This window comes from Spea bombifrons, chromosome 4, assembly GCF_027358695.1.
Source record: "Spea bombifrons isolate aSpeBom1 chromosome 4, aSpeBom1.2.pri, whole genome shotgun sequence".
In the NCBI taxonomy this organism is placed as follows: Eukaryota; Metazoa; Chordata; class Amphibia; order Anura; family Pelobatidae; genus Spea; species Spea bombifrons.
In genome coordinates, this window is record NC_071090.1 from 100064933 (window position 1) to 100092356 (window position 27424).

A 27424-nucleotide genomic window follows, 5' to 3' on the forward strand; every position below is an offset into this window, starting at 1 on the left:
GGAATAGATCAGTAGCGCAAACAAGCAACAGGGAGGCCGTATGCACCGACATGCTGATAAGGGGACGCGTGGCCACCGACTGGATACGTCCGGCCACTCGCTACGTGAACATAAAAACAGAACGTGCGGCATGTGATAGCCAGCCGCCGGCCTTAAAGTGCCAGAGCCCCCAAAATAATATATGTATATAATAATATATATAATGTAATGTCTTCTTACACAGAGGAAACTCAAATAGTAATAGTGAATTATTATATTATTATAATGGATAATGGAATATTATATTATTATAATGGAGTCTTTCTGCTGCACAATACATATACAGCGCTGAGGGTTATTACTGCATACAGCGCTAGGGGTTTATTGCTGCATACAGCGCTGGGGATTATGACTGCATACAGCGCTAGGGGGTTATTACTGTATACAGCACTAGGGGGTTTTACTGTATACAGCGCTAGGGGGTTTTACTGTATACAGCGCTAGGGGGTTATTACTGTATACAGCGCTAGGGGGTTATTACTGTATACAGCACTAGGGGGTTTTACTGTATACAGCGCTAGTGGGTTATTACTGTATACAGCGCTGGGGGGTTATTACTGTATACAGCACTAGGGGGTTTTACTGTATACAGCGCTGGGGGTTATTACTGTATACAGCGCTAGGGGTTTTTACTGTATACAGCGCTAGGGGGTTATTACTGTATACAGCGCTAGGGAGGTTTTACTGCATACAGCGCTGCAGGTTATTACTGTATACAGCTCTGGAGGATATTACTGTATACAGCGCTGGGGGTTATTACTCTAGTAATTATTGTATTATTTGGGTTCATTTCATTTGATTGAACAAGAAAAATTCTGCAAATATGGCCAATGAAACAAAAAATGTCACCGTGACGAACCAAATGCTGCCTGCGCACAGTGGGAGTTGTAGTTGTGTAACAGCGGAGAGCTGGCTGTTGACTAATCGGGAGCGGCACGCCCCGTCGGGAATGCAAGATTTGGAGACCGGCCCGCAATCCGCACCACGCAAGCCGATGTTATGTAACCCTGACAAGTGAACAGCGCAGGGAGAGTCAGCAGGAGAGTGGAAGATTCAGTGCTATCTCTTCACTATACATTATGAAGGGCCAATAGTGACTAGTTCATCCAGCAAGATGGGCTGAGCTGGCCCTGTATGATGTATAATTCAATGGGATAGGAGACATCTAACTGGTTTAACTATACATTGTACAGGGCTAACCAAGCTCTCCCTGCAGTAGCAGCAGCTCACTGGGGTTGGATAATGTGTTTCGGCTTCTCTGTACACTTCTCCTTTAGTGAATAAACCCCTTTAGAGTGTCAGCTCTACTGCGAAGTCCTTCCGCCCCCTGGCGGCCACGAGGCTGTATTGCCTGCCCTCCCCGCGCCGCTCTGCGGTCTCCTCCCAACAACATTCCAGAACAGCCCGGAGGTCAGAGGCTGGAAGAAGCCGGTTCTTATGGCCAGTCCTGACCAACCGGGCCGCCCTCTCCTGCGCCTGATATCCAGCCTGGTATTGCCGGTCCTGTCATCCTCTACTCCCGCTGCTTAACCACATTATCCACCCTCCATATACCCCTAAAACTACCCATCCCGCTCACTCCGTTACCGCAGACCGTGCCCAGCATCCCGGCCGTCCGACCATAAATCTCTGCTAGACTGCTGCTACACCAGCTAACCGCTCCCACCACTTCCCTGTTTCGCCAGAGGGACACGCCCACCCACTAATCTCTTCCAGATAACCACGCCTACCCTCTAAATCTCTACCAGATAACCACGCCTCTCCATAGTAGCCACGCCTGCCTAAGCTCTTCTGCGAGGCTAATAACTCCCATCTCACTGCTAAACACTCCCGCCGTCTGGCTCAGCTTTACCAGATCTATACGCCCCCTTTCTAACCACGCCTACCCGCACACGACCACGCCTACTCCAGCTCCACGGCGCTAGCTTCGATCGCACTGCTAACCCCGCCTACCATCAGATAGCCCCTCCTACCCACCCTGCTGCACCGACCTGACCACTCCTACCCCTACCACCCCTCCCTGTGACTCAGTGAACATGGTGGAGAGCGGAGGGCCAGGGGAGGGCTGGAGCCCAGCACGTTAAGTTGCGGGGTGCCGGGTTACCCTGTAATATGGCCCGCTGGATACCCTCCAAGAGGGAGAAGTTCGGAGTGGGTGAGTTTTCTGCATTTTTTCCCCCCTCTTTGAAACAAGACTTGGCATTAACCCGTTCTGTACCAGGTGCTTCTTTTTAGTGCCCCATACTAGTTGCCTTTATTTCTGTGTCTGGTTTAAATGCAGTATCCCCTCCCTACTGTGGATAGATTGCAAGCTCTTCGGAACAGTAAGCGTTTCGCTGCTCACTCTTATGTTTGACATGATTCGTTTGTTATTTGGTTTGACGTCAGCTGCACTCTTTCAAACTTGTAACCTGACGTCACTCTTTCAGAGTGCGCCCTGCTCGGTGCCGGACTCTCTGATTTTGCATCATGCGGTAATTATTCGATATTTCGGGAATAGCACAATTTTGTACTTTTTTATTTATGCTCTTTTTAATGTTTGTGCTTTCAAAGAAAAACCTAATACTGCTTCCAGTTCCCCAAGATCGCAATACACAAAGATAACAGCAACACATAAATCCACGTTTGTTTAGTGTATTTCCTGTGAGGGGTGGTAGATAAGAGGAACAGAGGCCCAGCAGGGGTGGTAGAGGGAGTTTAAACATGCATGGGACAGACCTGGCTCCTGACTGAGTCTGTGCAGATTAGATGGGCGAATGGAGCTGATCGGACTCTAGTTTTATTACAGTTATTTTAATGACTTCCCTTTCTTTGTCTACAAACAGGACTGGCAGCTGGCAGACTCCATCACGGGGTAACTGACAGGCCGTCCGCGCGCTTCACAGCCGCCACAGCTTTTTGCTTTAGAATGTGTTCTATTATTCCATAAAGATCTGCTGGCAGCAAAACGGTTAATCCATTTAATCCATGTTGGTATCTGCTAGGAAGTGGTGTCGGGGGGGGGGTTAAAGGGTTAAACATGGATCGTTGGCACAGCGTCCGACTACATGTAAACCGCACCCACACGCGGCGACAGGTAGAGGCACCTTGGGAGTTATATTACCGCCACCGCAGGGTTTATTGCACTCTAGTGTGTCCTTTATGTTCACAAATCCCTGTGCAAACAGGTGCAGGCCGTGGGGCGGAATAAGGGGGGGAACTCTGTGATTACTGGGGAGTCCCGTTTACTTTACACTGTGTGGATCGTAATACATTACATACAAACCCAGCACTGCCTGAGCCTGTCCTGATAATCTGCAGTCACATCCCCTTACATTACATACAAACCCAGCACTGTCTGAGCCTGTCCTGATAATCTGCAGTCACATTATCTTACATTACATACAAACCCAGCACTGTCTGAGCCTGTCCTGATAATCTGCAGTCACATCCCCTTACATTACATACAAACCCAGCACTGTCTGAGCCTGTCCTGATAATCTGCAGTCACATCGCCTTACATTACATACAAACCCAGCGCTGTCTGAGCCTGTCCTGATAATATTACATTACCTGCCATCTGTATGTATCATCACCATAACCTTAATGTTCACGGCCGCGGCCCCCTTCGTTGCACATTCACTCAAAGGGCTCTATTCGCTACAGAGAGAGTCAGCCGGAACTCTCTTACTTTACTATGTTTCCCCTGAATGAACTGGCCCTGTATAATGTATAATTCAGTACGTAAGGAGCCTTTGAGAAATCTCCCTGATTTACCTATACATTATACAGGGCCAGTGAAGCTCCTTGGGGTTGGCCCTTCATGCCCTTAGGGTCGTGTGGTTATCATGGGGTGCATGATACCCCCCCCCCGGCTCTGCCGGAACCCGCCCCCCCGGTTCTGCTGGAACCCGCCCCCCCGGTTCTGCCGGAACCTGTCCCCATCTTTATGATGTAGTCTTACTTCTTATTTATAATTTTCGCCTGAAGCGCAGATGGTCATGTGACTCAACAGCAGACACTGATAGGTTGTTGCCGTAGAAACAGAGACAGCTTCTTAAAGGCTCCTCCACTGTATTTATGTGATTAACCGTTCAGGTATGAGAATAAAATGAGAGCTCAAAAGACTTGTTTACCCCCGCAGATTCATGCAGTTTAATTGGCTTTCTAAGTGGAACTGCACCCTTAGAGGGGCGATCTGTTTGGGCTGCTGTATTATTCTTGGTGAAATCACTTGGATAATGTGTAAATGTATGCGTAATATATATATAACACGTAATTGATAAAATGTCATTTTTCTCCCCGTTTTCATCAAGCCATCTACAACTTCCAGGCGACGCAGGAGGAGGAGCTGACGCTGCAGGTGGGAGACGCGGTGCAGATACTGGAGTCTTATGAAGGTGGGTGCCGCTCACGACGTGGAATGTTACAATCTATACCTAGAGGGTCAGAGCGTTACAGGTAATGTATGGGAAGTTTCACGTTACAGAGGGTAGTAGATACCTGGAACGGCCTCCCAGCAAAAGCGACAGAGCACACCGAGGCCTGACTAAGGTTCGAGTCGTTAAAGCAGGGAAGCCAGCCGGGTGAAGTGGGTCTTATCGGCCATCGAGTTCTGCGCCCCCACTGAACTGTGAAGTCGTTTACTATGTTGGGTGCAGAAAGTGGCGTCCGGGTGTCCCGGTGACCTTCAGCCTGTGTACACAGATCTCCTCCTACCCCTTTCCACGGGAGAGAAGGCGCCTATTGTGCTCAGACACTGGGCTTGGAAGAACTTAACCCATTGTGAGCCGTTAGATCTGACGAGCTCGGTATGTCCGGGGCTTTCTTACGTGGCATTTCGTATTATAGATTTTATATTTATTATATATATATATAACAATCTTATAATTAAGGGGTCCCCCCTCCCCTCCCCCGCCCTTGGACTTCATTAAGTGTTTCCATTCACATTAATATGGCAGCCATTTCCCAATTAGTAATATAATCCTTGGAACAATCCGATCGCCTCGTGGGCTCCTAAATCTGCTGAACGGGGGGGGGGGGGGGGAACCGGGCCGTCTGCGTGTTTTGTTCGTTAATCTGGTGGTGATGGGATTTAAACATGACTATTCTTGCTGCTGATTGGCTGCTTGCTTTTTTGCCGTAAATTCGTGATCTGATTGCATGAAAACGTCCTTATATTATAAAATGTATAATAAATATATGTATATGAGCCCAGGTCTGGAAGTGATTCGTTATTCTCGGCTGTAAATCTGTTTGTGAGCGTCTATACACAGAAATAATTACAGGGACTGCGTTTTCTGCGGCTGCTTTTAGCGTTTTTAGTGGGGGGTATTTTGGAATCTCGTGTGTTTTGAAAATTGTAGCTTTCTGTACGCTGCGGATAACGTAAAATTACATTCTGCCACTTAAAAAGGCGCCGGACTTTAAATATAACATCTGATTCTTTTTCTATTCTTCGGTAATCCGTCGGGAGAACATCTTGTACTTTGTCTTAAAGGAACAGTCAGTGAAACGTTTTTCTGCCGCGGATGATCCGTCGTCTCCTTTGGCCCTCTCGTGGTGTAGGGGGCCGTATGTGTGTATGAATGAATCTGTCTTGGGGTGGGGGGGTCACTGTGCTTGAACTGAAATGAACTTAATGGATCCCCGGCATGAACAAAAATTGGCGCACCGTCTCTTTAAATAACTCGCAATTGTATTGCCAACCAGCCCTGCCTTCATACGGCCGCAGGCAGAATGGGAATCCGGTTGGCGGCAGCTACTTCCTGCTCTTGCAATGGAAAAAAAAAAACTAGTTGGCAGGTAGCACTCCAACTCCCAAAGCACTCAGCCAGCACTGAAACGGGAAGAATGTGCCTATAGCTGTCCCAGCTTGATAGGAGTTCTAATTCAACAGCAGCTTGACAAGCAAGACGTCATACGATCTTGCTCTGGATTTGACAATTCGGTGCTCTTTTTATCATTTACGTTACGTCGTGTTCCGTGTATCTTTATAGCACCCGCAGATACCATGGCGCTGTTACAAAGGGGGCAGCCAAAATATTTAACAAAGGTGATCTAAAACATTACAACACGTTTGGGACGGAAAAGAAGAAGAGGACCCTGTTTTTGTGAGCGTAGCGCCCTCACATTCCGTAGCGCAGTAGAGTATATTGGTGAATAATATATAAATATAAATAATCTGGACCATATGTCTTTGAGAAAAGGTTTTTTTTTGTCCTATAAAAGCTTGAATTTGAGCTTTAAACAGGGACACGGGCATTTTTATGTGTTTTGGAGGTCAGAAGATTAAACCCTCCTTTTCTGGGCCCAGAAACTCACAATTTCTTTTTTTTTTAACAGGTTGGTACAGAGGATTCACGTGGAGGAATAAGTCCCAGAAGGTGAGCAGGTTTGGTAACTCTGCCGTTATATGGTTTGAGCCTCGTGACGTATATTTTGCAACATTTGTGGCCCTCCCTACCGATGTATTTATTAGTGATATAATAGACTCCAGTAGATGTCTTTACCTATTCACGGTATTCTGCCGTTGATCACAATAACAACACATAAAGCTCTTTGAATTGCCAGCGAGCGATAAATGTGATAATGCAGCCAGACCCAAAAAAGGCATATTCACTAAACTGGGAGTTTGGGAGGATGTAAGTTGAGTTTCAGCTCACAGATCTCACTGCACATCATGATGGACCAAAGTTGGTCAGCCCGTCTGTGAGCTGGCCCTGAATAATGTATAGTTAAATTCATGAGCTCTCTTTATTATATGCATTTATAACGCAATCCGTGTAGAAGATCACTGGGGTTGACCCTTACCCCTTTTTTAATACATTTTGGGGTCCTACTCACTAAAGAGTTTTTTTTTGCGGGAGGGAAATAAATCCTTCTCATCCGCCGGCAGTAGAAATAAATGGATGCTGCGGCCGTACATAAGTTCCAGTATTCAGCTTACTGGTTTCCAGTTTAAAGAATAAAGCCATAAAAAGTTCTAGTAGAAATGAAGAAGCGGCCCTTTAACCGCAGCAACATTAAATAATAACTTGTAGGCTGGATCCGCACGCGTCGATCTGCCCTGGGGATGGAGAAGGATAAAGGAGAATAGGTAGTGTGAACGCGCGGAAGCGAGAAGAGGAAATGCCTCGCTCTGACGTCATTCGGGGCATTCACGGAGAATATAACGCGATCGAACAAATCTAGAGACGTTAACGTGCTTTACTAACTTTACTCCATTAGAAGAAATATACCGGCCTATGTATAAAAACTATGTGAAGACTTTGCTGTTTTTTCCCTCCACAGGGGATCTTTCCGTCTACGTATATTCACGTGAAGGAGACCACCGAAGATAAAGGGTGAGGGCCGCTAACAATCCTTCGCTTAGTGCGTTTGTGACTGATGGTAGCACCGGTGCCAGTATACCAATCAAACATGGTAACCAAGGGCATGGTTGGTTCCATCGTAACAAAGGGCTGGAGTGTTGGCGAACCAATAGAAGTACAGAAACGGGGGGGGGGGGGTAAAGGATATCAAGGGGCAAATGGGAAAGGTGGGATTTGGCTGAAATTATCCAATGATCAGGGGTCGCAGAAGATTTGACCAGCTTTTGATTGGTCAGTCGGGGAAGAGCTGAAAGGCTACAAATGGCTGGTGTGGACAGCTTGGCTGCCTGGTAGTCATCGTGGGCTGGCTTCTTCTTCAAAGGAGCAAAACTCACTCATAGTTCTTATTACCCAGCAGGCAGATATCGGACCTCTCTGATCTCGCTTTATTCTGTTACAGGCTCCGTGAACATGTGGTCCCCAGCGAGTTGCCCCTGGTGCAAGAGCTCACTGCCACTCTCCGAGAGTGGGGAGCCCTGTGGCAGTCCCTCTACGTGGTGAGTAGAGATATTCAAGAATATGATCTTCTAAGGATACTTCGGGCCACGGTGACCGTCCATTTAACAGTTTTTGTCTGCCTTTGACAGCACAATGAGAGGGCCAAATTCACCCAAGTACAAAACATGATGTCCCAGCTGATGGAGTGGCGCTCACAGATCATGTCTGGGACTCTACCCAAGGATGATTTAGCGGAGCTGAGAAAGAAGGTGACTGCGAAGATAGACTACGGGAACAGGTGAGGGAACGGGCTAAAAGAATTGGGGACTGCTGCTAGAGAGAGGTAGAATAGGAGAAGCGAATACATGATGAATGGGACTGAGTATTGTTCCTTGACACCTACCTTCGTTCCTGTAAGCTCTCCACCTGCAGTATGTACAACTTCTAGTAACACAACCACTGCCGCCTGATGTGTTTTTAACCTAATTACCCGCACTTGATAGGATTCTCGGTTTCGACCTGGTGGTGAGAGCTGAAAATGGCAACATTCTGGACCCTGATGAGACCAGCGTCATTGCTCTGTACCATTCTCATGAGTCCGCGACCAGACAGATAGATGAGAGGATCCAGGAGGAGAGGGTGAGGAGAAGTCCTTAGACGTTTACATGGCTATCGCTAAAGTAGACACGGCGTACTAGATGATCTCTTTCCGGCTTTCCCTCTCCTCACTTGCCTCTTCTCGTGCCGTTGCTTTCTCCATCAGTGCCAGCTCCAGCCTCTGGATTCATGGAGTCCTGCCATGCTTCACGCTACTCACACGTACAGTCTGTATGTAAACCTCAAGAACTTTGTATGTAACATGGGAGAAGATGCAGAGTTAATGATGTCCCTGTACGACCCGGACAATTCTCACTTTATCAGGTCAGCCTGGCGTATGTGTGCAGAGTGTCTTTCTGTAACTTTCTATTATATTAGTAATTAATATAGGAATGTAGATTTCTGACACTACAAAAGATTTTTTTAGAGGAAACATTTGGATTTAGATGGTGATAAGGGTATATTCCTTGTCTTGCAGTGAGAATTATTTGGTTCGTTGGGGAAGCTCCGGGATGCCGAAAGACATAGACAAGCTGAACAACTTGCAGGCTGTGTTTACAGTAAGTGGGTTATATCGGCTGCTCCGACCTAATGGGAAATATTGTCTTGTTTGGTTATGGTTTAGGTTGGCTTGGCAGTCAGTGCATTATAAACCATAGGCTAGCACTGGCCGCCATGTTTATTTACCATCAGAAACCCTGCTTATCACCCCGTTGACCGTATTTTGGAATATATTTTCTTTTTGTTTGTGTCCCCACTGTTATGTTGTTTCAGTGTTTTCTTAAATAAAATAATGTTTTGCTCTATTCTCTCCCTCCAGTCCAGCCCGATCTATTTGACTTTTGCCCCCCTTGGTGGCCCAGATCTATCTCTGTTTTTCCCCCATTTTGCGCGCCCTTCTCTTCTCGAAACTCCCACTAGACAGACTGAAGGGTGATCTCCATCCCTCTCCCTTCTTCTTCTCTTCTTAGGATCTCAGCAGTCTGGATTTAATTTGTCCCCGGATTAGCCTCGTGTGTCAGATTGTGCGATTAGGGCACATGGAGCTGAAGGATGGCAAAAAGCACACATTTGGACTAAGGAGGCCTTTTGGAGTGGCGGGTAAGAAGAAGACTGCAGCTTCACAGGGTTTCCATGTCTCTTTTGTGATATGTAATCATACTGAGTTATTGTTGCGGTGCCGCAGTAAGAATATTTTGTGGAGGCAGGCTAGAGGTTTAAGCTAAACCAAATATATAGGACCAAATACAACGTAATGGCCCAGGAAGGTGTCTCGGTTCATAAATCCTATTCCAACACAGACTGAATAAATGTTTCCCGCTATCGATGATTGTCAGGGAAAGGAACACACAAGTATGCATTTACTGACATTACTGCCTAGCGTTGATTTTATGGTATCTACTGCAGTGATGGATATCTCCGACGTGATTCACGGGAAAGTGGACGATGAGGAAAAGCAGTATTTTGTCCCGTTTCAGCAGTGAGTATATGCTTTTAGACTGGGGAGAAAGTTTAGCTTAATACCTTTCTATATCTCTCTCTTTCTCTCTCTCTTTGGCACGCACATTAAAATGTAATGGTTTCCATCCCGTAGGATGGCCAAGGAAAACTACATGAGTCAGCGGCAGCTCATCATGTCTCCTCTGATCACCTCACGTGTGATTGCGGAGAACGAGCCGCTAACCACCATCTACAACAAGGTGATCGCGGCCAAAGAAGTGAACCACAAGGGGCAGGGTATGGAGAGCATGCCACAGGGTGATGGTGACACTGACCGGAGGGCGATGACGACCAGTGGGTCTGCATCACCAGAAACTGACGTAGTAAGGGGTCCTAAGGGAATGGCGTTACAGCGTTGAAAGGTTAACATTAATTACCCATACAACACAGAGTCTCGCTTTTAAACAACATATCGAAAATTAAATGGACCGATCCCTTGTAGGCATGGTTATTGATTAAGACCTTTGTCCTTTTCCATAAAGTTGGGAAAACCAAGAAAGGGTTAAAAAAGACTATCTTTAAATGGAGGGTGACGCAAACAGAGGGGCGCTGGTGGACTTTGACCATAACCACAGGTCAGCGTGGTAAATCTAGTAATATATTGCCTTTTCCCTTTCATTTTCCCATCAGGGTTATGGATCTCCCTGAAGCTTCTTCCCGGGGACTTGGCTCAGGTGCAGAAGGAATATTCTCACCTGGTGGACAGATCTACGGCAGTGGCTCGCAAAATGGGATTCCCGGAGATCATACTGCCCGGTACCTAATGCTGAGACTTTCGAGACGCGCCTGTGCATAGAAGAGCTTACAGATGACGTGCTGATCGTCCAATACACGTCTTCAATAAGTCTTACTTCTGTAATCCTTGCAGGAGATGTTCGGAATGACATCTACGTCACTCTGGTTCAGGGGGAGTTTGACAAGGGCAAGAAGAAGACGCCCAAAAACGTGGAGGTCTCCTTGTCCGTGCATGACCAAGATGGTACTTTGGTGGAGGTAATCTTACCGCAAATACGCCCCGTACTGGGGCAAAAACCAGGATCTGGTCCTTGCAGTAAGGTTCTGGAGGTTCTTGGGTGGTTGAGGTGGTTGGGTCATCTAACGGAATGTTTCTCTCTTCGCTTAGAAAGCCATAATTCCTGGAGCTGGACACGAGGGGATGGCTGAATATAAATCTGTGGTGTATTACCAGGTGAAGCAGCCATGCTGGTATGAAACAGTCAAGGTGAGCAAGAGCTGTCAATATATGGATCAATCAATTATCTCCACCTCCTCTATGGATGCTACACAATGGGCAATAACATGTTGATCTGTCCTATTCCTTGCTTCGTGTCTTATCTCTTGTTAACCCTATGGTTACTCTTTTCCTATGTCTTTTGTAATATCCCTGCCCCTGTCAACTTATTTTCCAATATTTCATTAGAGACAAATTCTAGAAATTGTCATCAACATTCTTTCTTAAAATATATAATAGCCTTAAATGTACTTTGAGCCAGACCACAAAATCCCTTGCTATGAGTTGAAACGTATGTCATGCCATCGCAACTACCAAGACACACAGCTCTCATGATGTCATTTTTATTCTTAGTGTTTTCAGTGATGCGTACGTGCTTGTTGCAGGAATTATTAAAATATAAATTTCAAATATTCAACAGATTAACATTTAATTGAAAATTCTCATTTCAAGATTTATTTTCTTGACTTGCTCACCCCGATTTTCTATCACAGGTCTCAATTCCCATCGAAGATGTTGGTCGCTGCCACTTGCGCTTCGCGTTTCGCCACCGCTCATCACAAGAGTGTGAGTTTCTCCTTCAATTTGGAACGAACCAAGTGCATGCGCGGGTGGGAGCTGAGAGAGACAGGTCTCGTCTTAATCCTTTCACCATTTATATCTCGTTCTTCTCCGGTTCCCGTTTTCACAGCCCGGGATAAATACGAGAAGGTGTTTGGAATGGCTTTTGTCAGGCTGCTGAATCCTGACGGAACAACTTTGCAAGATGGCTTTCATGACCTGATCATTTACAAGGTGACCAGACGCACAGCCATAAAATGTAAACTTATTTGCTCGAAATTTGTTAGACCAGCGTTGTAATTGCATTATTTTAATTTTAAGGGCGATAGCAAGAAATCAGATGATGCTAAGCTGTATTTGATGCTGCCCGGCAGTAAAAAGGAGGAGGAAGATGGACGGTGCCAGAAGGGTCACTCGGCTGGCATAAGTCCCACCAAAGACAGCTTCCAGATCAGTACCCTCATCTGCTCCACCAAGCTCACGCAGAATGGTGAGCGCATGTCCATGATGGGACATTTCTGTAATTATGGGGAAAGGCATTCCTTATGTGACGGGTAGAGTGGATGGCCCTGGGTTTTAGCCTCATGAATTTTGGAATGTTGTATATTATTTTATTTTTTTACTTGCTGATTTACTTGCGTTCTGACTCTTCCCAAGTGGATTTGCTTGGTCTGTTAAACTGGCGCTCAAACCCCAGACCTGTTTCTCAAGCTCTGCGCAAACTGATGGAAGTGGATGGTGGAGAGATCATGAAGGTAAGTTATGGCGTGTGTGTGAATGAACGATTAATTTGAATGTGACTTATTCATTTACATACCTGGGATTTCTTTGGGGTTACCCAGAAGTTCTGGTGCCCTCCACTGACCCGTCCACTTCTGTCCTATTAGTTCTTGCAGGACACACTAGATGCTCTTTTTAACATCATGATGGAGACTCCAGAAAAAGAGTGCTGTGATACGCTGGTGTTTGATGCACTGGTGAGATAACAAGGGTAATGGGAGATCTTATAGGACTTTCTCGGCTCACTTTCTTCTGCCCTGTCTCGTTTCTCCCCATTGCTTCCCTCCAACTATCCCATTAATTCTTCATGCTACCACTTTCCTCTCCAACCTCTAGGATTCTCACTCTCTTGCTCTTCTTTGCCCCAGCAACTTCACACAGCATCTCCTTTATAATTTTTTCTCCTACCCACCTCTTTCATCCTTTCCTCTGTCCTTTCCTCCATCTCAAGGTCACTCATCACATTTCTCATTCAACGCCCCTCTCTCCTTTTTGCTGATCCTTTCTATTCGGTTTTCCAGGTTTTCATTATTAGTCTTATAGCTGACATCAAGTTCCAGCACTTTAACCCCGTCTTGGAGACCTACATCTCTAAACACTTCAGTACGACTCTGGCTTATGAGTGAGTACTGTCTGTTCATGTAATGCGATCCGTTGGGTCCTTCTTTGACCCTAGAAAGGGATGGAATACAGTCAGGGCTGCCATGTCTTACTATTTAATTTGATAAATAAATAAGAGATCCAGCAAAGTATAGTATAGGACATACCTTCTATACCTGTCCATTGCTGTCGTATCGCCTGTTATCTCATTTGTCCTTATCTGTTTTCTTGTCTGTGGCTCACCCTGCCGCCATCATTGCAGGAAGCTGGTCAAAGTCCTGACCTGGTACGTGAGGAGCCCTGATGACCCGTGCCGCCGGGAGATGCTCTTCTCCTCCCTCAAAGCAATAAAGTACCTGTTTAGATTCATCGTCCAGTCCCGAATCCTGTACCTCAGGTAATGGACAAGCCTGCATCAGGCTAAATACAGTGGATCGTTGAAAATGACACCTTTGACATCAAGCTGTGTCCGCTTATTGACCGTCCACGGACCTGAACTGTCCTCCGAGGGTATTTGTCGCCCCCGTTGCGCGGAATAGCTGTAGGGTTTACCGTTTTATATAATTTTATTTTAATCAACAATCAAATAGAAAAAAAATGTCATGACTATTAAGATTGTCCCATGTGCTATGTATTAAGAAGCCGTTGGGAGGCACGGAGCACAATACATCCACCATATACATTATACATATAAAGAGCAGCAACATATTTACCCCCACCCTGTCTCCTCAGATTTTATGGGCAAGATGAGGGAAAAGACCAGTTTAACAATTCCATACGTCAGCTTTTCCTGTCATTTAATGAGCTGATGGACCGGCCGCTGGAGGAGGCTGTGAAGATCAAGGTGCGTCCCAGGCCGTGTTTATCCTGGCAGTCGATGTATTGATCCCCGGAAGGAGAAATATAATTTTTTGGGATGCTGTTTTACAGGCTGCCGCTCTGAAATATTTGCCCGGGGTTATTAACCATCTTAAAGGCGTCTTCGATCCTGTGGAACTCAGGTGAGGAGGGAAACCATACATTTCACTCCTTATACATTACACCCTAATTCATGACTAGTTTTTATGTCCTACAGAATCGGCTGCTGTAGGGCTGCAGCTTCCATCCTTCGGTCTGGCTGGGACCAAAGATTTCCCTTTTTGTATAATCGACATATATGAGTGATAGGAGTCCTCGCCCTAGCAGCTCACGTCGTGGCCTCTGTCTTTCAGTGTCCTGTTTGCCAAGTTCATGCAGAGCGTCCCCACGGATCAGCTTATTCATCAGACGCTAACATGTATGTGCAAAGTGGTGGAGAGCGACCTCTTCCTGCAGCCGGGTGAGTGTGATGGGAGTCACCCCATGCTTTCTTCCATGGTGATCTTCAAGCCCAGTTGAGTAACAGGAGATAGCACAGCTGGGAAAACGCAGGTCGGAGTTCAACGGTTTTATGGTGCTCTGAAAATGCATAGTTTTTGTTTTACACCCCACTCCTCCGGGCAAAAAAAAGTTCCAGAACTATTTACAGACGTTTAAAGACTCGCGGTACCGATGGGTTTCTGTATTTTAGTTCATCGTGGGGTTAAACAGACTGTGGCATTTCATAAATTGGATTTACAAATGTTTACCCAGAAAGCAGTAGTAAGCATTTGCTATACACGCAGATTGAATGTGTTTTACAATGTATGTGGGGTGTCGTGACATGCGCAGAGAACAGGCGTGTTATTACGCTTCAAAGAGAAAAAGGAGCACAAAGGCTACCGGCAAGCTTCGGAAGATGAGTACTCTGCCCCATATAACACCAGAAATACATAAATCAAGAAGGGGTGACCTCTGCGCTCCAGAACAAAAGAGCTCTGGAGAGTATAATATCCGAGAGGAACGCCTATAGAATTATTACCCTTTGTTGGTTTCTGTCTCGGAAATCTGATATTTTCGGCTGCAGGGAGAACGTACATTAATGCCAGTCACCCAAAGATCAAACCGCTGTCTTACGACCATTAGTGATCATGGTACGGCACGCCTGACTTTGTCCCGGGTTAGTGCTGTCCCGTAGGGTCCAAAGGCCAGCTGTGAACGGTGTAACAAACGCTGTATTTACCGCATATAAATCACACTGGGAAAAATGGGAACTAGGTTCTCTTCTTCTGCGTCAACTGACTAAAAAACCCTACGCAGCACACATTGCTAGGTTCCCTGCTGACAATATAAATGCCGCAGAGAAGATGGGACTTCCCCTTTAATTGCTGTTTTGTTTGCGTGGGATTACAAAAAAAATGTTCTCTTCCAATATCTTTAGAGTGCAGAGATGCCCTGCTACCTTTACTCATCGACCAGCTAAGTGGACAACTGGACGATAATTATAGCAAACCGGATCATGAGGCCTGCGGACAGCTCCTTAGCCGCATCCTGGAGGTCCTTCATAGTAAAGAGGTGGTGAGTTGGACAGCAGCGATACCAGAGGTAGCCCAGCATCAGTGTTGACCTCGGTTTTGTGGCTCTGTGATGTTGGAATTTCCACAAAGCAGCATTTATTAAAATTCTAAAAGCGTGGGCTTGGGGGGTCGTTCAGAAGGCCCAGGGACTAGTTGGCTTTTGGAGCTTACATTATCATAAACAAAATGCTTCAGAGGTTCTGGTGGTGAGAATGGGGAGGGATAAGGGTGTTTAAAGTAATAATATAGGTGAGAAATTAGATGTTGAAAGTAGGTTATGTGGGGGAAGTAGAAAAGATGGAAGAACAAGAAAATAGTTTTGTGTCCGTATTCCCCAGGGAAACGAGGGTTCAGTGGAAGGTTAACACGCGGAGACTTTCAGTTTGGAGTGATAAAGTAGGAATAAAATGCACCAAAGAAAATGAAATGAGGGCGTAGACTCCATAGAACAGGATAGATATCTTAGAAATGATTTCACCAACTCTGTGTCCCTTCAGGGTGATACCTCGGTGCACATGCAGATGATCACAGAGCGCCTGCTTCGAAGGGTTAACAGAGCCGTGATCGGAATGAGCCGCCAGTCACCGCACATAGTAAGACTGCCTTACCGTGTCGGGGGGGATGGAGGTAAAGCTTTGGGGCTCTGCGGGATTTATTCACTAAGCAGTATCCCAAGATGAGTGGAATCATTTCACTCCAAAGAGTTTGCTATGCACATTGTTTGTGGGGAGGAAGTAGTGAGTGATGGGAGCTGCGTGACGCCGTGCATGAAGACAGAGTGAGAGATGGCGCTGTCTGGATGTGGTTTTACGTTATATGGCAGCTTTTTGACCCTGCGTGGAACAATAACATGGTCTGTGGTGGATCCATAGTCTGTATCCGTTTATATGAGGATGCACGGTTTGTGGCACGGCTCTCTGTACACGTTGGACGGCAGACGCTTCTGGACCTCATTGAGTTCTTTTTATTATTATCGTCGTCCTACCCTAGGGTCGTTTTGTTGCCTGCATGACTGCTATCCTGAGACAAATGGACGATTACCACTACGACCACTACATTGGGACTTTCAAAACTCGGCATGACATCATAGTAAGTTGTCCTTAGCCAAAGTCTTTGCCCCCATGCAAGCTTAAAAAGCTTGGGTATTTGTATCCCTACAATGAAAAATCGCCCTCCTAACCATGTGAGGTTTAAGCGGTTTGTTTGAACCCTGCAAGTTATTTAAAATAATAATAATAATAATAATAAAACCTTTATCCCATAAAATCGTTACACGCTTTCCCCTCTCACCTCGATAGGATTTCCTTATGGAGACGTTTATCATGTTCCGAGATCTGATCGGGAAGAGAGTTTATCCCAAGGACTGGATGCTGATGACCATGACACAGAACAAGTTTGTATCCGCTGCTCATCGTTCACAAAGGAGAAAAATATGATGTTTTATAAAATAAAATAAAAAATACTTGCTCTAATGTGTTATGTATTATGATCTGTCCATGTCATTCACTTGTGTTTCTCTAGAACGACCACACAAGCTATCCACAGAATGCAGTGTATACAAAAATATCTAATAAGGGCCAACACCAGTCTTAGGGATTTTTGGAGCATTCCATGTGCGATAATATAAATATAACATTTCTAGGAGTGGTCTTGCTGTTTACACGGTGCGGGTCATTACATGGTTCCGCCATCCGTGTTCCATACTAATAGGGCGCGTTTTATTCTCGCAGGGTTTTACTTCGGGCTATGAATAGATTTTCTACGGTTCTGAACAAACTCTTCCTAGACGAAGCCAACTTCGAGCTGCAGGTGAGCCTACGTCTGGGGGTCAAAGATCCAGCACACAACTAACGGGAGCGCAAACACAAAAGGGCTTATTCACTAAATTTGCGTCTGACGTTACCACGAGTAGATCTGTCCCGCAAGCCTGGGGTGTCTAGCACCGGCCCTCAAAGCCTAACCCTAGAATGATACACAACTCCCCCCAAGGGTATTAATACTCGTAGTTCTGTGATATAAGATGTGCTTGTTATGTTTATAGTGAACCGCTTGTGACTTTCTTTCCCTTCCAGCTGTGGAATAATTTCTTTCATCTGGCGGTATCGTTCCTCACGCACGAGTCGCTACAGCTTCACAAGTTCTCCCAGGAAAAACGCCGCAAGATCCTCAGCAAGTCAGTAGGCCTGTGTTGAGCTGCGTTAATATCTGTGCCTATGGTTTCAAAACGTCTTGTCCATGGGTCTGAAATGAGGCTTGACAGCGATGTGTCGTATTTGTGTACATTTCAGTTCTTTGTTTGTTGTATGTGTGTATATTTGTGTATATATGTGTGTGTGTGTGTGTGTATGTAGGTGTGTATAATTGGCATGCACATTTTGTGCTTTGCAGATATGGAGATATGAGAAAAGAGATTGGCTTGAAGATCAGGGACATGTGGTATAATTTGGGTAAGAAGCACAGGGCCTCCATTGCCTACTCCATGTTTTCCTATGCAACTTGGCACGGCTGCCCTTAAAATGTTCCCTACATACATTAAGTATATATTGTTTTTATTGTTGGCTCTCACAGGACCTCACAAGATTAAATTTATCCCTTCAATGGTCGGACCCATCCTAGAAGTGACTCTCACCCCAGAGCCGGATCTTCGACGGGCAACGATACCCATCTTCTTTGATATGATGCAGCATGAGCACAACTTCAGCGGGAGCGGCCACTTCCACATGGTGACTGATATGGACGCGTGAACCATGTCTAATGTACAGAGGAGCTGGTAGTGAGCTGTCACTCACATACACGGGCTGTTGCATACATGTACACAGGAAAAAAAGGCATGAGCTGCTACGTACACACAGAGAATGTATGTAGTGGCTGTTTCACGACTGGCAGAATGGCTTTGTTACACGTAGGAGGGGAGATTGTAGACTAGAGAGAGATGGTCTAGAAGGCACACAGGAGAAAGATATGACGGACACTAGAAATTATTTTGACGGGGACAAAGTTCTAGAGACGATTGAAGCAACTAATGGAGGGCTAAGCAAGTTACCATGTTCTCTTCTTTAGTCTTATGTTACTTCCTTGTTAAACTATGAAATATTGATGTATTTCAGTTTGAGAATGAACTCATTACTCGTTTGGATCAGGAGGTAGAGGGAGGACGGGGAGACGGACAGTACAAAGAGCTTCTGGAAAAGCTGTAAGTGGAACCTCCACCAAATATCGGCCACAGTATCAATGTTTCCTCCCCTCTTTCATGGACCTGGTCCCTTCTCTTCCTCAGATTGTTGGAGCACTGCCGCAAACACAAGTACCTCTCCAGTTCTGGTGAAGTTTTCACGCTCCTGGTGAGCAGTCTGTTGGAGAACCTGCTGGATTATCGGACAATCGCCAACGATGAGAGCGAGGAGAACCGTATGAGCTGCACCGTCAACCTCCTGGTACTTTCCTTCAACATATATAATGCAGAGAAATAAACATGCGCATCCGCATAAAGCAGACCATATCTATCATAGGGTTCTAATGCGGTCTTCACTCGGGGATCATTAGAGAAGAGGAAATGTTTGCGTGAGATGCCCTGGTTTTGGTGAATGGAGATATGTTGAATATAGAGTTTGAATAACTTTAAATGACAACTTTTAATAGAACAGATCACAACACAAGAGATGATGACTTCCAGACCTGAAAAAGTTTTTGTTTGGTTTGACCGTTCCCCTTTAAGCAATCCTGCACCGCTTAACCCTGCTTTACATGTCCATCTCTGACATCGCTTTCTATATCCCTGCAGAATTTTTACAAAGAGAAAAAGAGAGAAGATATTTACATCAGGTGAGCATAGCTTCCGGTCCCAGGGCGTGTTTGGGATTTTGAGTGCACTGGGAGTCTCTCGAAAGATGTCAGAGCGTGAGTGAGTCTTCCACAAACTTGAAAAGTTTCTCGTCTTTAGGTATCTGTACAAACTGCGGGACCTCCACTTAAATAAAGAGAACTACACGGAGGCAGCTTATACCTTGTTACTCCACGCCGAGCTGCTGCAGGTGAGACAAATGCATATATATATATATATATATATATATATATATATATATACACACACACACATATATATAATTATGGGCTCTCATGAGCAAGACCTTCTGTACCAGCGTGTATTAATATTGTTATATTTCCCTCCTAATGTAATAGCGCAATGGACTCTGCTGATGCGCTTTAAGTACATTTAATTATAATATTTGTCGGCTGGACCAGTATCTTTCTTGTGAGCAGCACAGATGGTTCTTGGCACGTTGGGGTTGTATACATACGGCCGACGCATGTGACGTTTATCCTGGTCTCTCGGCAGTGGTCGGACAAGCCGTGCGCCCCTCACCTGCTGCAGAGGGACAGCTACACTGTGTACACCCAGCAGGAGCTGAAGGAGAGGCTCTACCACGAGATCATATCGTTTTTTGACAAGGGCAAAGTGAGTCCCCATCTTCCGCTTCCGAGCCGTACTGTCACCAGTTAAGGGTATTTATAAAGATCAACTGTTAGCGGACTGCAAAATATAGAGCTGTTGCCGATTGTGTTTTATTGATGATGGCGTCACGTGTATCACTAAGCCGAGGGATGTGACATCATAAATAAGGCGCAGTATTTCATATCCTCCTTTTTTCTATCTGTGACAAATATGCCCTTTAGTCCCAGTATATTTACCCGCAGACTAAAGCTAGCCTCCTTTATCATGAAGGATTTGCGTGTCCGTCCGCACTTCTTTTTTCTACGTATATAGCTTCATGAATATTTTACCTTTTTTGGGGTTTGTTTTCTGTGGTCTTTACCGATACTAGTTACCTGTGTTCTTTGCCACAGATGTGGGAGCAGGCGATCATACGCAGCAAGGAGCTGATTGAAATGTACGAGAACCAGATATTCCATTACGAGGCACTTAGTATCCTGCTGGTGAGTTCCGGATCCTCGCGTTACCATCTCCTGCCTTGGACCCCCTTTTCCCTCTTGTCTGTGCAGCCCACTGTTGCCCCTGCCTGGCCACTTTGTAACATTGTAGAGTCTTATCCTTATGATTTATCCTAATATTCCTAGCTGTCTATTACTCGTTGTTATTATTATTGTTATAAATTTTTAATCATATTATGTCAGTCTCCATGTTCTGCTCATCTGATTGGGCAGCTGATCGCTCTTTTGGACTTCTCCATCTTTGCTGGTATTTTCCTCTTGCCAAGTCTGCATCTGACTTGCTTCCATCTTTATTACAGAATAAACAAGCTGGCTTCTACCAGAACATCATGCGATCCCTACGACTACAGCCAGAGTACTTTGCTGTGGGGTACTACGGGCAAGGATTCCCCTCCTTCCTGCGGGTAAAACTAATAGATCGGCTCTTCCATTTCATCTTTACTTTTAAATACAGGCCATGTGCTCTCCCCGTGTTTATTTCTAATTACCATTTTATTTGTATAGCACCATCCTATTCCACAGAGCTGTACAATGGGTAACCGGGACATAGTAATACATAACATAACAATGTGACTTATAGAAAGAACAGCTAAAGACTATGTGTAAACAACTGTGGGGTATGGGTGTCATTCGTTTTCCAGAACAAGATTTTCATATATCGTGGGAAGGAGTATGAGCGACTGGAAGACTTCAACCTGTGGCTTCTCACTCAGTTCCCAAATGCTGAGAAACTTTCCATCAGTTCCCCTCCGGGAGAGGAGATCCGGAGCTCACCCAAGCAGTGTATCTTTTCAGTTACGACTGGTCTATTGACCATACCATTTTAGATACAAAATGCTAAATGTGGAGCAATATTCCTGGAAACCCATCAGCTGGGACTTGCAGATCACATTTGGAGCTTTGCTTTATAAATATGGCTTATTCTCTTAATCTACCAAGGTGGATTTCCCGTGTCTCCACTAGGTTGCAGCTTGGACATCTCGCTGCAAAGATACCCTATCTTATTATATCTACCACTGGATGGCTCTACCCAACCTCCCCAGGTGGACACAATGCCTGGACACAAACCTGCACCATTCCCTTTCACACATTGCCCATCTTCGGACTGCGTACCCATGTGTTACCACCAAGACCCTCTATTTCTCATTGGACATCCTTCCCATCATGGTAAAGGCTGCTTGTCTCACTGCCAAGTTATAGCCTTTTCCAATGGCGGGTGTATCAATTACTTCCAGCAGTACAATGCAACTGTCTCAAACACTCCTCTGTCCCAGTGCATAACAGCTCCACACATGTCTTATGTGTCAGATCCTTAATGTACCTCTCAGATGTCCAGTGCTTCAGTGTCAAACCTTTAATGAATCTCCCATCTCGTTACAAAGAAAAGCTGGTCCCGGAACAGATACTCAGGTAATAGCCGTTGTCTCGTTTCCCCATTCACTCCAAGCATGTCTGCACTCAAACGCAAGGATTACCTTACCTGACAGAGTGTCTGTCAAGCTTTTACTAGACCGTATGTGCTAGGATTATTTGTAAGTATAGAATTGTCAAGTTCTAATGCCGTCTTATTTATGCATGGTGTATATCTGTTATAGCGTAGAGGCAGATCTGAGTTCTCTGACCATATATGAGAACCCACGGACCAAATATCTTTTAAAATACATAAAAACCTAGAAGAACATTAATAATATAGAAATTATATACATTGTGGACTATTCTAAGCTATTCTAAATACCAATATAATACCAATATAAGCCAAAATTCTAGGTTCAGGGAGTCATGTTTGTATTTATCGTGTCTCTGCAGTTATTATCGATTTAATGAGGTTCATCGTTTCTCCTACTCGAGGCCGTTCAGGAAAGGAGAGAAAGACCCAGATAACGAGTTTGCGGTAAAAGTTTCCCCGTGTCACACACTGCATTGCAAAGTTCTGCTTCAAGTTTTCCATGGAGCAGCTCGGCTCTTTGTGGATGACTCCTTATGTGATACGTCTCTTTGTTTCACAGACCATGTGGATTGAGAGGACCACGTTCACCACGGCATACAGGCTGCCTGGGATTTTAAAGTGGTTTGAGGTCAAACAGGTTTACACTGTAAGTTTTAAATGCCGTTTGGCAGATGATTACGAGTGCTATTAAATACATCAAATTGGATTATAGGGTTCTAGAGTTTCTGGAATTTCAATGGAGGGGGGCATCTGCTTGGCGGGGAGTTAACATCACAGACACTGCCTGTACTGGCGATGACCGGCTCTGCCGACCATGACATAAGCTGGTGAAGGGTTTCATGCTTTCATCATACTGCTTTGCGCTCTCTATGTGAGGGTCAAGTGAGATCGTATTTAAAGTGGAAAAAGAACTAACCCATAGAAATCCAATATTGAATCAGCATGGACGTAGAAATGTTCTCGTTCCATATATATGACTGGTATTGCTGCATGATATTTACTGTGGTCTGTATGCACATACACATGCCCTGCTTGTCCGTCCTGTAGGAAGAGATCAGTCCCCTGCAGAATGCCATTGAGACCATGGAGCTGACCAATGAGAAGATAAGTCACCAGGTCCAGCAGCACAGAGCTGACCATAGTCTTCCTCTACACACGCTCTCGATGCTCCTTAATGGCATAGTGGACCCTGCAGTCATGGGAGGATTCTCCAACTATGAGAAGGTGAGATTAATTAAATCAGCTGTTTTAGTGACCACTGTTACCTGTATGTATCTGCGATTCATGAATAACAGTCTGTGACCGCAATCTCTGGGGTCATATCTTACTAGGTATGGGTTCTAACCTGGGTATCAAGGACAGTTCTTTAGCTGCTGTATTAGACATCTACTGTTTACCTCCTCTGAGTGGGGGCAAATTACAGCAACTTTATGGGTCTTCCTCACCTATACCTATCAGCCTTTGTATTTTCTTTTCATTACGTGTTCCTATTCCACCTACATAGGCTTTCTTCACGGAGCGCTATCTCCAAGACCACCCGGCTGACCAGGAAAAGATAGAGCTCCTGAAACAGCTAATTGCTCTGCAGGTAGGCACCGTGGTCTGCGCTCTGTGCCCCACAGCTCATAACGTTGTGGAAATTGCCCACTGATGGTATTTAATGGAATGATTGCCCACTGACTGGCTTTAATTACCCATCATTTGTTCCTGATTCCTACATTCTGTTGTCTTTTTGTCTGTTTTATCACTTTATGTAGCTGCTTTTTTTCATACCTCTATTTTAATTTTATTAGAGAGAGTGTATATATAATCAGTTTTATTATTCGCTGCCTTTGATCTCCTTTTTTTTGTTTTTGTTGTAAAATATCCTTGGCCCACACTTGTTCCTGGCTCTGTGATACACTTGCCAATTTTCCATGTCTCCTGACATTTCCCTCATTCCTAAATTCTTTGTTCTTGCCTCCTTTTGTACTTCTGTCTCTCATTCACTGCTTTTCTTTTCGCAACCCAGATGCCTCTCCTTGGGCAAGGGATCAGAATTCATGGAGAGAAGCTGACAGAGAACCTCCGACCTCTACATGAAAGGCTTGTGTCCTGCTTCCAGGAGTTAAGGAGGAAAGTGGAAAAGCTGTATGGCACAATAACCTTGGTAAGTGGGGATCTGCGGGGGATTAAACAACAAAGGAATTGGCAAGAAGACCTGCACCAACACAATACACGGATACCAGATTTGGCATGATGAGAAGCATGTCTCTTATTCTAGCTACCTGTAGGCCTTAGGGCTCTATTTGTAATTTTCACTCATACGAATCTCTTCATAGCAGTTCCCCTACCCACAACCTACATTATCTCCAAATACACACCACCGATGGTACTAGCCTGCGCATTTTTAATTACGTAAAAAAAAAATCAAACCTTGGTCCTGGCTTGTATTAAGGGTAGCCTTATTCCTATCCTATGCATGTTGAAATTGTCGGTGTGCTTCGAGCTTTATATTTCATCCCTTGCTTTTTCTCTCCCGTAGCCATCGAGTCTAACAGACAGGAAGCTGAGCCGTGCTGGGTCTGTAGTTGTTCCATACCTCACATCAGCGACTTTGAGAAGGTTGTCCACTGTTTCCTCCTCCTCCTCTGGAAGTAGCAGCTCTAGACCAGGTTCAGAAGGGTATGGCAGCCTTAATTTTCTCTCTTTGTTCGGTTATCAAATTCCTTTACCCTAAGATTCACCCACTGGTTACCCGCGTTCCCTCGTTTCTGTCCTTACTCAACCGGGTATCTTGTCCACTCATTTTACACAGATCAATCGCAGAACCTGTGCCTCCCAGACGAGGATCATTAATCTCTAGGCTGGAAGACCGCAATGATCGAGAAGAGAATGAACTGAAGCTTAAGCGTAATATTAGCCGATCACAATTGACCACTGAGAGCCAAGGAGAACGGGAGGTGAGATGATTGGGGAGAATGTGAGTGAAGTAAAGAATGTGAGTTTGGGGGATTTATAAAATAATATAGAGTTAGAATAACCTATGGGAAAAATAGTGGAAACAATGGGCTAAAGAAAAGAAAGAACGTTGTGACGTCCAAGGGGGAAATTGGTTAATGTAAGTTTGCAATGGCTTCCGCCTCCCTATGTTACATATTATTTTATAGTGCTATAGACTATGATGGTGATCTATAAATCAGTAAATATTAATTTTATGACACTTTGCTTTCTAGGTGCTGGTCAATCCCCAGAATTCATCTATTAGGTCCCAACGTCCCAAGAGTTTACAGCTAACTGAGACACGTCTATCTCTTCATACTGGGTCACCAACCCAGGGTGCAGGAACACAAAACCCAACTCCTATTACCCCTCGGACCCCAAGAACTCACAGTAAGTAGATCTTCCTTTAATTATAGTGTGTGAAGCATTCAGACTTTGTAAATGTAATGTATTCAGGGCCACATAGGCCATGTCTTTACTTGCCAAGTTTTCCAGTTATCAGTTTTCTTCCTGCAGGTTTTCCATCACTTCCCACTCAAGGAAGTGTGACAGGGCAGACCGTGGAGTGTCCTCCTCCACCTCCCCCCAAAAACAGACTTCACGAGGGTAGTCAACGACATTCACTAGAGGTGAATAAAACATATGTGTGGGCATGGTATGTGTTTACAAAACCAGGATCTAATATATTGTTATTGCCCCCTTAACAGATTGCACCTCCATTGCCACGGCGTGAGGAACCCAAACCACCAACTCCTCCTCCAAAAGTTAGGAAATCTAGTGTAATCCAGGATCCTGGATTGTGATGTCCATTCACAAAGGTGTTTTGGGGTTTCAAAGCCCCAAAGATCATTCAACCTGGATTTTAGAGTCTTATGAACTATTTGCAAAGGATCTAGAATCTTGAGGAACCATCCGGCTTCACTGTGAGACTGGAATATATATATTTTACAGGCTTACTGGGAACGATGGGTCAGGCTGCCCAAGTCTACCAAGATCCGTGCATTCTACCTGTGACCACTCCACTTCACAGAAAGTCCTGTCCTCCTGGTACAGTAACCTCCATAGTGCACTTTTGATTAAAAAAACAAAATGATAAGCTTGAATGAAGGACGTCGCTGAGGGCATTATCCTCACTATATTTTAACCTAGATATAAAAATTCCAATTTTGAAGCTAGAATGTTAACCGACAACATGGGAACAATTACTAATGGCTGACGATAGAATTAGACTACCAAGCAATGCATCACAGCAATAATATTGCATCAGCACTTAAGCATTACTTCCTCTTCTGGAAGTGGCATCATCATGCTATATGTTGTGTCGTACATGTACGTTTCTTTAACCTAATTTTGTACCGACGGGGCAAGTAAGTAAAGCATTCTGCCTGCTGGCCTCCTTTACACACTCCAGTAGCCCTCTTCTTGCACACTGATACCACCTTCTCCAAACATGCCCCTAATTCTAGGAGAAAAATGTCTTCCACTGGTAGACCATCACTGACCTTCTTATACAGGTTCTTTCAGAGATTTGTAGAGATTGCTAGTGTTACACCTTCCGAACCATATAGTTCCAAATAAAGGGTTAAGCAATACATTGTTTTAACCTTGTTAATGGCCACACTTTCCCAGATGCCTACAAGGTGGGCCAAATTTGTAAAAATTGGTCTCATTGCCATAGCAACCATCAGGATGGTCCAGTCAGCAGGAACAAGTTATTTGGTCGCTGCATTTTAAGTGGTGTCCATGCAGGGACGAAAAACCATGTTTGTTTCTAAGTTAAATGTTCTTTGGTTTTGTGTTGGTACAGCTTGGGCCTCCAACCTAACTTCTACTTTTAATTTTCTGTAAAGCCGCCTCACTCCTCAGCATTCCATATTCTGTCCATAAAAGCAGATGGTCAGAATGCATTTCCAAACCGGCTGTCTACCAAGCACTGGCATAGGAGGTACTACACATAGGTACATAGAACCACGCTTACATGGCACTCTCGTTATTGACTTAGGTCTAGGCGAGGAGGACCTATAATATCAGCCTTTGCAGATAAGTGAGGCCCACCTAAGCTTTCTTTACTGAGCGCTATCTCCAAGACCACCCACCAGAGCCCATAATGTTTCTTAATTCAACAGGGCTTTCCTTAGAGCAAGGGGTTCTGGGTAACGACACGTTAAGTCAATTGCAAACCTTATACTTAATATTTACCATGTTACCCTCCCTTCCTTTCATTATTTCAGGAACTGTATGACGTGGCCACAAAAATGTGGTTGGACGTATCCCCTTTCGGTGGTGTAATGCAGTTTTTATACATACATTGTGCTCACGACGTGGCTGGCACTTATATATGTTATTTTATACTCTGTCATCGCTGAGCAAATTATGTGTGTGGGTACATTCTTCTTTTAACATAGCTTGTAACCATACGTTTGTTGTCATGGTGGCTCGAATAATGTACGGTCTGCGGTATATTCCCTATGAAGTGCCATCTGGCCGTTTTTATTGTAAGCGCACTTTAGAAATTTAGACTTAAAAAAAAAAA

At 44.9% G+C, this 27424-nt stretch overlaps 1 protein-coding gene across 1 annotated transcript; it reads left to right on the top strand.

Moving 5' to 3' along the window:
• Positions 1-2084: 2084 nt before the first annotated feature.
• Positions 2085-26292, top strand: DOCK5 (dedicator of cytokinesis 5). The gene is made up of 52 exons (XM_053463378.1): positions 2085-2194; positions 4335-4418; positions 6364-6404; positions 7312-7364; positions 7792-7888; positions 7979-8127; positions 8333-8468; positions 8593-8750; positions 8905-8986; positions 9398-9527; positions 9834-9906; positions 10021-10163; positions 10557-10682; positions 10795-10919; positions 11050-11148; positions 11652-11724; positions 11849-11952; positions 12040-12208; positions 12376-12473; positions 12606-12695; positions 13020-13120; positions 13361-13495; positions 13831-13942; positions 14029-14099; positions 14310-14416; positions 15377-15513; positions 16010-16105; positions 16503-16601; positions 16811-16905; positions 17243-17321; positions 17585-17685; positions 17901-17959; positions 18081-18235; positions 18620-18705; positions 18790-18946; positions 19294-19334; positions 19453-19543; positions 19849-19968; positions 20358-20447; positions 20762-20866; positions 21104-21245; positions 21791-21872; positions 22269-22353; positions 22469-22555; positions 22957-23133; positions 23414-23497; positions 23921-24058; positions 24434-24573; positions 24707-24851; positions 25125-25281; positions 25408-25520; positions 25599-26292. Exons 1-52 carry the CDS (start codon positions 2152-2154, stop codon positions 25692-25694), a joined length of 5556 nt encoding a protein of 1851 aa, XP_053319353.1. The 5' UTR covers positions 2085-2151; the 3' UTR covers positions 25695-26292.
• The last annotated feature ends 1132 nt before the right edge of the window (positions 26293-27424 follow it).